We start from the raw sequence: 12355 nt of genomic DNA on the forward strand, positions 1-12355 counted from the left end.
TCCTCACCATGCCCCATGGTGAGGATTCCTCCATCCTCACCATGCCCATGAGATTTCTCAATCCCAGAGCCCTGCTCAGCACCCTTGTTTTTTTGTTTGCTTTTGTTTTTTTTCAAAAGGGGCCCATCTTCCTTCCCTTCACAGTCCCTTTCTATTACACTCTCTGGAACCCTTTTGTGATTGTCAGGTTACTTTTTCATCCAAAGCCCATGTTTAAGCTCATTTTACTTTTCACTGCTTTAGAAATTTGATTCTCCCCCAACCTCTCCAGGTGTTTTGCCTTAAACGCTCAATATTTTGTTTACCTTCAATCAATCAGAAAACAGAGGCTAGTCAATCTTATTCTCACCCTTAATGTTATTTCTAAGCTGCTGCTTCATGATTCATTTGAGTTTTATACCAGTTGTTCTACCTGGCTATTGTATTACTGGCTGCCATTACTTCTCTTGTGGAATTGCTTCACTTTCATACTCTTTTCTTTCCATCCTGCCTCCTGTTATTGATGACTTAAAAATCCACATAGATGAACTGCTTCAAGGGACCCTGATTTCCTAGGTACTGTCATTGTCACACCACATCTTTTATAAAGATGTACTCCTGACTTCATCTCAAGGCATTTTCTGTTCACCGCACTCCCCAATTCCGTATCTAACACATCATGTCCTCCACTTGCCCCTCAGGGCCTTCAACTTCGCTGTGTGGCCAATTTAGTTCCAGATAGTAACCTTATATCTTCTCCTTTTCTAGGACTAGTTTGACCCCCTTTGATGCCCACCTGGAAACCCCATGCCACTCTGCCCTTTTTTTTTTGGTTCTACAACTGTATTTAAGCACAAGAAACCACCAGAACAAAACCCCATTTATTTTTAACCCCTATTTATTTTACGAACTGTATTCTTCTATGCAATAGGCATATTCTATTGTTCTGGGTCTTTGTTTATGGTTCCTTTATAATATTACTTGAGAGTTATAGGCAAATGGAGGAACCTGTGTGCACTGAGAGAACATGTTAAGCAGAGGCTGAACTGGAGAGACTGCAAGTAACAGCATGGAGAGCAGACAGCAAGTTTAAAATAAGGATTGCATTCCATCGAGCAGTCAGATTAAAGAGAGAAGCTCTGACATTATGAGGAGCAATTTCAGTTTGGAAAACATGTTTGTGAAATCAGATTAGATGACAAATATGGACAGCATCAGTTTGGTAAAGAGATGTTCTCATGAAGGCTCTTGTTACTAAGTCAAGTCCCCTCCAAAGAGACGAATTTACATGAGAGAAATTTGAGACAGGGAAACCTTAGGTAGGGAATAGGCCTCATATACTTACAGCTACAGAGCTCTCAGCGCTCAGTTCTAGGATCCTTGCTTGTTTCCCGGACATAAAAAAAATTAGGTTTCCAATCCTAGCTGCCTCAATACCTGGTGCACAACTCCAGTGTTGGTCTTATGAAAAAGCCTAAGCTGTCCTCAGCTTGTGAATGAGTTGTTTTTTAAATGTTCATTTGCTTTCTTATGTTGTGAACTCAGAAAGTTTTCCCAGTCAACGTAAATCTAATCCCAAAAGCCAATGTGACACATAATATGCCTAAGTTATAGCACTAACACCATTATCATTTTCATGGGAAAATGTGCTCACAATTACAATTTAGAAAGCTAGGAACATATATATTTCTATAGGACTAGGGACTCTACTAGTTCCAAGCCAGTGATATTCCTATGTCCTATATAGGGATTACGGACGGAGGGGCAAGAGACTAGGGCACTAGGGAAATGGGGGTAGAGTATATTATAGGAGTATAGAGACGGGATAAAGACAGGGCTGGGCAGAAAGGTAGTTAGGAATAAAGAATGGTGATTACCCTTCTTTTTCCTCTCCTTCCTCTTTTGTCACTATCCTACCACTTCAAACCCACTGAGCAGCTAGACGTGAAGGGAGATGAGGGGACTGAAGTTGTGTGGGATGAGGTGGGAAGGCAGTCCTAGAAACTGTGGCGTTTGCTGCAGCAACGTAGAAAGGGAAATAAAAAGATATCTCAGTAGAGATCAAATATGACTTCTGTAAATAAAAAGATAAACAGACCAGGAGCTGTGTGTACTTCTTTGTGGCTTGCCTGCTATCCACTACAATGATCATCACAGGTTCTCATCAAAAACAGAATTGTTTACTCAGTAATATACGGGTAATGTCAACCAGTCTTTGGTTGATCTGTTGTTTTCTGAAGCCCCAAGGCAAAGAATCACTAATCTTTGGCTCTTTTATGTGCTCAGGAAGGTATACAAACCAAAAAATTATAAGCCAGTTCTCTCAAGAAATTATTAGGGGATTCAGAACACAATGGTAACTACAGAGGTGGGAAAAAAGGGAAGCGTAAAACAGGGAAGAACACCAGCACCCCGCCCCTAAACACACACACACACAAGCTTTGCACTCAGAAGAACCTTGGGAGCCTTGGAATATAGGTCTTTTTTGAAACATTTAAATTTGAAGGGACAGAAAGGCCATCTCGAAGACCTAGTTTTTAGGCATGATGGTGGTCTACTTCCCTGTTCATTGTAAAGACCTGGTGGCTCATGTCCCCTGAGGGGCTTTCCTCATGCTAAAAATCTGCAGCGGCCTGTGTTCATGCTTCCTCACTTCACTGGCAACCACAAAGGTAGCAGTGATTCAGCGCAATGTTTCTCAAAATTTAGAGTACATCAGGTGACTGTGGAGCTATAAAAATGAAGATTCTCAATCCCCATCTCAGACCTAATGAAGCACAGTATCTGTGACTGGGACTCAGGTATGTTAAACAAGCTCCACAGGTGATTCTGATGTTCACTGATGTTGAGGAATCACTAGTGTAACGAACAGGACTTGAAGTCACAAAACTGCACTTATGCTGCTGGTCTTTTCCTTTGTGTGATATTGTAGCTATGTCACCATCTCCATAAGCAAGAGTATCCTCATTTTTAAAATGGAGAATAATTTTAATTTATAGAAACATTTTAGGAATTCAATGAGAAAAGTGCTTTGTAAGTGTCAAAGTATTAGGTGAAATTATTGGCATTCTAACCCTCCCAGAGTCTGTCCTCAAGCTATGTTTCCAACATAGTGCCATCAACTGCCCAGTCTGAATGAACTCTACTTTAGGCTGGCTAGTCTTGTCATTGATGCTTCCAAACTACATGCACTCTGCTTACATTTGTTCTACCCTAAATGTTTTCTCCCTTTTGCCTTCCAAATATCCCCATCAAAACTTTATCTTAAATAAAGTCTTTCCTGACCACTTCAGGTAACAGTGATCTGTCCTTCAGAATTTATAGCTTGCCAAGTGCCACTTAATTCTACACTACTTTGAGCATCAATTCTATTGTCCTATAGTCTTGACTAAACAGTGGACCTTATATATCCCAAACTAGGTTGTAAACTTTGAGAAAAGGAATCTGGTGTTATGCCCCTTGTTCTCCACAGCACCTAATGAAATGGGCAGCAGTGTATTTTTTATGAAATATCCGAAGTTACCTTATAGCAATAGTGACTAACGTTTTGTCCTAAATCATCTCAAAGCTAGTATTTCTCTCCAGCCTGCACTCTGTGAGACAGCTTCCCTGCAGTCTTCACACAGAACCAGATTTTTCTGCTTTGTGGGTAGTCTGATGTTGAGTAAGAGCTGAGTTCTGCCTAAACGACTCCCCACACTCTTTCCATTTATAGGGACCACTTCTATTATGGATTCTCTGGTGTTTACCAAGATCTGACCTCTGTCTGAAGGCTTTGCCACATTCGTCACATTGGTAGGGTTTCTCCCCAGTGTGGATTCTCTGATGCTGAATGAGACTGGTGATTCCTCGGAAGGCATTCCCACACTCATCGCATTTGTAGGGCCTCTCTCCGGTGTGGATTCTCTGATGTTCCGTGAGGACTGATCTTTGAGTGAAAGCCTTCCCACACTTATCACATTTATAGGGTCTCTCTCCAGTGTGAATTCGTTGATGTTCTATAAGACTTGTCCTCTGAATAAAGGCTTTTCCACATACATCACATTTGTAGGGTTTCTCCCCAGTGTGGATTCTCTGATGCTGAATAAGGCCACTCTGACTGAAGGACTTCCCACATTCCTTACACTGATAGCATTTTTCTTTGTGGTGGATCTCCTGATGGGAAACAAGGGAGGAGTTATAAACAAAGGCCTTTCCACACTCGCTGCACTCATAGGGCTTTGCCCCAGTATGGACTCCTTGATGCTGGGTAAGAATTGAACGCCGACTAAAACTTTTATTACACTGAGTACAATGATAAGGTTTGTCTCTTGTGTGGATTTTGAGATGGTGAAAGAGACCTGCTTTCTGGCTAAAGGCTTTGCCACATTCATTACAGTGGTAGTGTTTCTCTCCTGTGTGAAGTCTCTGATGTTGATTAAGAGCTGACCACCGGCCAAAGGCTTTGCCACACTCATTACATTTATATGCTTTCTCTCCCGTGTGTATTATTTTGTGTCGAATAAGCACAGTTCTCCCACGGAAAGTCTTTCCACATTCTTCGCACTTGTAGGGCCTGTCTCCAGTATGGATCCTCTGATGTTCTACGAAGCATGAGTGTTGACTAAAAGCTCTTCCACAGTCATCACATTCATAAGGCTTTTCTCCTGGACAGACTCTCTGGTGTTCAGAAAGGTCTGAGTTCTCAGTCAAACTTACTCCATTTTCATCACATGTATGTTGTTTATCTTCCCTGGAGTATCCAGAAGGCTCTTCTGTTTTTTCTTCAGGTTCATAAGTTTTTTCATACCTAGCTGACTGAGACATTTCATTTTCAAATTTGCTAGATATATTCCCATATGGTTTCATTTCTTCAGAAACTTCTTGCTTTAAATTCCTATACTCATTTCCAGTCTCAACATCTGAAACTAAAAATGGATCATAAATGTTAACTAGTTTCTTGTGATAGCAAATAGCAACTTCACTAGGCAACATAAACTTATTCAAGTGAAAAATTACATAAGAACCCAGAGTTCCTGCATGACTATAAAATGGCACTAGAATATACGACAGACTAATAAACAAAGCACTCCAAAAACTGTTAAGGAAAAAAGCAATAACCCAATAGAAAACTTGGCAAAGAAAAAAACTGATGGTCTCCAGGAAAGGAAATACAATAGTTCTTAAACACAAGAAAAGATGCTCCACCTCACAATAAGAGAAAAGCAAATTTAAACAATATTGAGTATAATTTTCACCCATCAGATTTGCCAATAGCTTGATATAACACTATGTTCACAACATGGATATCATACATTGCCAGTGAGAGTGTAAACTGACCCAAGCTTTACAGAGGGCAAGTTGACAATATATATAAACATTACAACTGTATATATAAAACCTTTGACCTAGTAATTCCACACAGAAGAATTTATGCTACAGATATACTCACACATACAGTTATTTACCACAGCACTATTTGTTACAGTGAAAGAGCGGGGCCAACTTAAGTGGCATCAGCAGGGGAAGTTAATTGCATGATATATTCATACATTTTAATATTAAACACCTGTTAAGAAATAAAAACTGCAAGCTTCTACAATCTTAGTGATAAAGAGGGGAAAATATATTTGAATATGAAAAACATACATATATGATTAAAAAATCTCTAGAAGGACACACAAGAAACTAGTAACAGTGACAACCTATTTCAGAATAGGGGTAAGGAGACCAAATGGCTAGGGAAATTGAGTGGAATGAAAACTTTTCACTGGGTAACTTTAAATTATTATTTTTTGGACCATGTGAATTTTCACCTATTTAAAAAAATTAAATGAAAAAAAAAATAGAGGAAATAGAAATAAGGAAGGTAAGTACTGAGTCTTTCACCCCTTCACTAACTTTGAACATTCTACCCCATTTGCTTTATTACTCCTTCTCTTTATAAGAATAATACACATACACACACACACACACACACACACACACACACACACACACATATTTTTTCTTTCCCTGCACCATCTGAGAGTTAGCTGCAGACATCATGGAGCAAAGGTTTATTTAAGTGAAGGAGGCAGGAGATAGTCGAATTGGAAGATAATGGTACTGTCTGCTAGGATAAAGGCTAAAAATAGCAGGGAGGTCAGTACAGAGGAAAATAACTGTCAGAAGAACTAAACTAAGTGATTTTAAATAAAATACAGCCAGAATTTAAAAAATATTAATATAAAGAGAAAAAAAGAGCTGTAGAGTGACAAACCAGGCTGCCTGGGGTCTACACATGAGCCGTCAGATTTCTAGAGAGACTTTCCTGACTTTAATGATCAGAAACAGCACAAAGTACAAAAGAGCCCCAGTGCCCTGTGTTAGCCCCATCTTCCCCTTCCTCCCAAGGTGGGTCTTTCTTCTTTACCTTGCTTCTTCTGGGCTTCAAGTTCTGGAGATTCACACTTTAGCTGGGCTTTCACAGATGGGAGGGACATTCTGGGTTCTTGTTCTGTTCTTAGAGCTACCATCTCCTGCAAGAACATTTCCTGTTCCTCAGTGTGGACTGAGACCTGAGGTAGATGAGATATAACTGAGATACTCACTCTGATAACATTAAACAGAACAGTATACTATTCATGGCAGTGGCACCCAGCTCTCTGAAACTTGAAATAAACTTCTTTCCAGATATCAGCTTACCATAATCCTACTCATTCTTCAAGGCCAACATAAATGTCACCTCCTCTGAGAAACCTTCCCTTCCTCAGCTGGAAGTAATTTCCCCTATTCTTAACAGTTAAAGAATGCTGACTGTGCCCCCTTTTACTTTTTTGTCTATGCTCAAAGAAATGGAGAAATGAAAGAGAAAAAAAAAAAAGACAAGAGAGAAGGAAAAGAAGGTAAAAAGAGGCAGAAAGGAGGGGAAAAGAACTTAGGGGGAAATAAAACAGAAGTGAGAAAGAAGGAAAGGAAAGGGGAAAAGTAAAGGGAGAAGGTAAAAGTGAAAGTAAAGAAAGGAAGGGAAAAAAGGAAAAGGAGAGAAATCTCTTCCATATTTACCCCAAAAGCTGTTCCTAATAGACTCTGCTCTTCTGAGGTCCCCACCCCACTTCTTTCTGGGAGATGATCTTATTTTCTATTTATCTAAGATCACAATCATCTCAAAAAATCATCTCCCCTTCACTTTATCTATCTCCACTCTCATACTCTTCTCCTTCCCTTGTATCTTAAAGGAAGATGTCTTTTCTTTTTCAAGGCTTGTATCTACTTTTGCCTTCAATCTCATCCTTTTCCACTTCCCTTTGACCCCTGCTCCTTCAATTAACTCATTTACTCAGCAATTTCAGCCACTCTGTAGCTTCCACTACTCCACGGGCCCATTTCCTCTTGCATTTAAAAGTAATAGGCTCCCCCAGCATGGTATTATAAAAAGCAGGGATCTGGAATCACTCTAGTTACTTACTCTGATCCTTAGTTTAGTAGCTCTGTCACCATGGGCTAGAAATTACTCTGAGATTATGACACCATGCCATGTAAAGCACTTCGCACAAGGACTTGGCATATGACAGGCCCTCAAGTTACTTCCCCATCCCCTTCAATGGCTATATTTTGTAAATAAGAAATCACCATACACTGGCTCTATTTTCCTGACATAGTTTCATTTTGTAATCACTCCCTCAGAATGAGAGCCAAAATCAGCTGGTACTATCTCAGATGTACAGAAAAAGTTGTTTTGATACTTCAAATTTTGGGGAGGGGAAAGCAAAAAAAGGCCAGTATAGTGAACTGTGCCTTCTGTCCCTGGATCTTCAGTTAGGCCTCATAAATCAAGCTGTAAACTCCACTAGCTACTCTCAGCAGCCCTCAAGGGAAAGGACTGGTTGGCAATACAAACTCAACATGACTAAAACCAAATTACTTTTGCCTGCACCTGAAAATCCCATTCTTTCTTTCGGTTCTCTTCCTACCTTCCCGGCCACTCCCCAGTTTCCACTGCTGGTTACTCCCCTGATGATCCCTTTTTGTCTCATGGCTTCAAATACCACCCATATTCTGGCAAGTCCCAATTTTATATTTCTAGCAGATTTCCCCCCCCCGGATTCCAACTTTTTATATCCAGTTGCTTGCTCAAACTTTCCACTTGGATTCTAATAAGAATCTCAAAATTTACACATTCAAAACCTAACTCTTGATTCCTTTTGCCATCTCAGTGAATGACAAACCCATTCTACCTGATGTTCAGACTAAAACCCTTGGCATAATCTTTAACTCACGTTCTCTCACATCCCGCAACCTATACAGAAACAAATCCTCTCAAGCTCTACCTTCAAAAGGTATCCAGAACCCAATCACATCTCATCTCACCACTTCCACTGCTACTATCCTAGTCCAGGCCACCAGCATCTCTTGCCTGGATTATTGCTTATAGCCACAGCCTCCTAAACTGGTTTCCCTGCTTCTAACTTTGTCCCCTATGCCTCCCCTAGTCCCACCATGAGCCCCAATGCAGAACTTTTCCAACATAGCAGGTAGTAATTATGTTAATATTTAAGTCAGATTAAACCTCTCTTCTGCTCAAAACTCTCCAATGACTTTCCATCTCAGAATAAAATCCGAATTCCTTATAATGGCCTACAAGTCCCTTGTATGGTTTGATCTTCTTATAACTATCTGATTTCATCTCCTCCTTGACAAATACATCTCTACCATGACAAGCACATTCTCACCTTAGGACCTATCCATTTACTACTGATATTTCCCCTGCCTGAACACTCTTATCCTAGATGGCTGCATGGCTTGCTCTTCTAATTCAGATCTCTGCTCTAAATGTCACCCTATCTGAAAATCCTTCCCTGACCAGTCTATTGAAAACAACACAATCTTCATTTCATTCACTATTCCTTTTCTCTGCTTTACTGTTGCTTCTTTAAATATAGAATTTATGACCACCTGATGTATTACACATTTGTTGATTTTTTTGTTTACTGTCTGTCTCCTCTCAGTAGACTAAAATCTATCAACGTAAGAGCAGCAACCCTCTACACTTTGTTCACTGGTGCATTCCCAGTGCCTAGTAAACAAGAGATAGTCAATAAATATCTGCTGAATAAATGAACTTTTCCCAATCCACCTTCGCCTACAATCTTGCACTCTGTTAGAATTGTCTCCGTTATGCTCGTCTTTCAAGTTTGAAATCCCTACTGCTTAGCCTAGAATAGACTGCTCAGTAAAGAGTTCTCAATTCTTTCTTCCTTCTTTACACCTCTACTCTGTCATCATTTTCAATTAATTCTTACCTAAGACATGCCTCTTCCTTTGCAGTCACACTTTCATGACCCTATTTTAAACTTAGATCTTTTTGCCACATGCTCCTTTCCTCTTCAGTCTTTGTACTTCAATGCTAGATTATATTTCCTTTTTATTATTTCACCGTTTATACTCTCTATACCAAGCTTTCTAAGCCTTGATTCTACTGACATGCTGGGTCAAATAATTTTTTGTTGTATAAGGCTGTTCTTTCCACTGTGAGATATCTAGCAGCATCCCTGTCCTTTAGCCACTAGATGCCAGTAGTACCTCCCGCCGTTAAGACAACCAAAAATGTTCCATGACGTTGCCAAATGCCCTCTGCGGTACAAAATTGTCACCGGCTGAAAACCACTGTCTTTTATCAACGCTAAAACAAAATAGTCCTATGTAATTTGGTTCTTTTTTATATCTTGGCGTTAATAAAATTCATTTAGACTCAGAGAGAACAGATTAGGAGCTTCTGTCCTACAGAATAAAATCTAAACTCAGGAGGTTGGTATTCAAGGTCCTGGACTCTGTGCTCAATTCTTCTACTCACCTTTCCAACTTAACTGGGCTTTCAACTACTCAAAGAAACATGGGTCCCATGACCTGCCCCTCCCTCCTAACTTTCCACTCTGCTCCTACATCTCATTCCTCTGAGATGGTGACTTTGATTTCTCCATCTTTTAATTCTTTTTTCTTTCGGTACGCAGGCCTCTCCCATTGCGGAGCACAGGCTCCGGACGCGCAGGCTCAGCGGTCATGGCTCACGGGCCCAGCCGCTCCGCGGCATGTGGGATCTTCCCGGACCGGGGCACGAACCCGTGTCCCCTGCATCAGCAGGCGGACTCTCAACCACTGCGCCACCAGGGAAGCCCCTATCTTTTAATCCTTTAATGGAGACAAGACAGTGGATATATCTGCAAAACCTGATTTCTTAATTATTTGTATTGTTCAGCAGAAGTGATGCCCCTTTCAAGAGGCTGCTGCCCACTTTGTTACCATCATCTCTCTAACATTTTCTCTCTGTCCTACAAGTCTTCTGTTTCTAATGTTTCTGGGCAGCATTTCATCAAACAAAATTTTGTAGCTTAATGCAGAAATACATGATCCTTCTACAGAAAAGATATAAATAAGTTAGGATTATGTTAACCAATGTTCTACGACACTCAGGCCCCTTTCTGATGCACCAAAGTGTCGAGAATACGTTTTGTGAAATAATGTTAGACTTCATTCTGGCCTAGAAATCCCTAATTCATCTTTTCTCAGAAACCACATCTTTGTTCTCACCTGATGTCCTGGCTCATCCAACTCTCTCTCTAAATCCTCCAGCACAGTCACCACCTCTTCCCCACTCTGTGGATGCTGTTCCTGGACCCAAGCTTGGAGCTCCTCAGGCAGGATGGTTAGGAATTGCTCCAACACCAGCAGTTCCAGAATCTGCTCTTTTGTGTGTGTCTCTGGCCTCAGCCACTGATGGCAAAGTTCCCGGAGTTGGCTCAAAGCCTCACGGGGTCCAGATGTTTCCTGGTAGCAGAACTGCCTGAAGTACTGTCGGAAGACCTCCCTGCTGTGGGTGGTGTTCTTTTGCACGTTCTGATCCTGTCTGGCGGTACACTTATTTTCCTCCTCCACCTCCTCTTCCTCTATCTTTATTTCCAAAAGTTCATCTTGCTCCTTGTTGGCCTGGATGGACCAAGTAGATGCCATCACAGCTGTGCAAATGCTTATGAATGCTTCAAGCAAGATCTCCTGTGCCGTCTCTTTCTGGCTGGAACTGAAGAAGAAGCCATCATCATTAACACAAACTACACCAAAAACAAAAACTGCAAATTCTAAGAATTTAAAAATGTACTTTGAAAGCCGCCTCCAGGTTAATTTTCTATACGCAGGAAAATAACTCTGATAAAAAAGACTCAAGAATAGACTAATTTAAAGAGAAATATTAAGTAAAAGGTGCTAAGTTGTTTCAGGACTCTAAGAAGAATAAGACTTGGTAGGAAACATTTCCACTTGATGATAGAAAAAAGAACAATTAAACGGAATAAACATTTACGGCAAACAATAATAAAAAGTTGAGACATCCTTGATTAGCTGCTTTCTAAATTTTTTAAATACCCAGATGTCTGGTGGAAATCATTCAGTCATAAAAGCAGCAAAGTCACATGAATTTATTCCCTCAGGAGCCTAATCTCTCTGCTCCTCATTCTTCATTTATCAAGCGAAAAGGCTGAAGGCATTGGTCTTTAAGACTTTCTTCTACCCTCGCGTTCTGTGATTTTAAATCTAAAGGCAGGCCCAGGAAAGAGGCCCGAGGACGCCAGTCAGCGTCTGTGACCCAAGACTGTTCAGAAATGTCAGAAGGCGCATAATTCAAGAAGGGTACACCGCTCGAGACAAGCCCGGGAGGAATGGAGCGCACAGCCGGGTCTCTCCTTCATCCCCGGGCTCCGACCCACTCTCCGAGGGATTGGGGGTCGGGGCTAGCTTCTGCGTCAAGGAGCTTCTCGCGGATCCACCTAGGCAAGTGAGGCCCGGAGGCCGCCCCACTCCAGCCGGGGCCGAGAAGGCCGTAGCACCCCCGCCTGCCGCGTCCGCAGCACAGGACCGCTCACCCGCAGCCCCAGGACGCCAGCAGCGGTTTCTCTCCGGGTACAAGGCGTTGATGCCTCGAACCGCTTCGAACCCGGAACCCACCAGCAGCGACCCATAGAGGCCGGAAGCGGCCGCGAAGTGCGGAAGACCGGTTCACTTCCGCCGCCGCTCTAGGAAGGGGGCGGGAGGGGCTCGCAAATTGGTAGATCTCCCGCGCGCCCACGTGAGAGGACAGCTGAAGACTCACAGGCTCGCGGTTTCGCGATATTGTTTTCTCCTGCTCCTCTTCGGCTGGCTAGTATCTCCACTTCCCCCGACCCGATGGGCGGTCGAGTCTTGGCGAGCCTACCTGTGCTAGGGAAATCCCATGCTTTTTCCACTCTCACTTTTATTTGGGTTTCTGCACCTTTGATGTTCAAGATGCCTCAAAAGGATGTTTTCCCGAGGTCCTTCCCGACTCAGGAAGGGGCCTCTTCCACACACACTTCTCAAGGATCAACCTGGTGCTTTCTGCCTGATTTTC

At 41.8% G+C, this 12355-nt stretch overlaps 1 protein-coding gene across 4 annotated transcripts in view; it reads right to left on the minus strand.

Moving 5' to 3' along the window:
- Positions 1 to 11954, minus strand: part of ZSCAN12 (zinc finger and SCAN domain containing 12) — a 36647-nt gene extending 24693 nt beyond the window's left edge. For 3 of the 4 annotated variants that reach the window (XR_003796710.1, XR_003796709.1, XM_029242756.1), the window contains exons 1-4: positions 11853 to 11954; positions 10528 to 11014; positions 6374 to 6518; positions 3740 to 4886 (exon numbers count right to left, since the gene is read on the minus strand). Coding sequence is in view for 2 of the 4 variants with exons in the window: in XM_029242756.1 (XP_029098589.1) it covers positions 3740 to 4886; positions 6374 to 6518; positions 10528 to 10947 (1712 nt within the window). In the remaining 2 variants the exon portion in view is untranslated. Of the gene's footprint in view, positions 1 to 2800; positions 4887 to 6373; positions 6519 to 10527; positions 11015 to 11852 lie in introns of those variants that run through there. The other variant, XM_029242755.1, reaches the window with a different exon arrangement.
- Positions 11955 to 12355: the final 401 nt, after the last annotated feature.

This window comes from Monodon monoceros, unplaced genomic scaffold (genome assembly GCF_005190385.1).
Source record: "Monodon monoceros isolate NGI ecotype Baffin Bay Population unplaced genomic scaffold, NGI_Narwhal_1 Super_Scaffold_3, whole genome shotgun sequence".
Taxonomy (NCBI): domain Eukaryota; kingdom Metazoa; phylum Chordata; class Mammalia; order Artiodactyla; family Monodontidae; genus Monodon; species Monodon monoceros.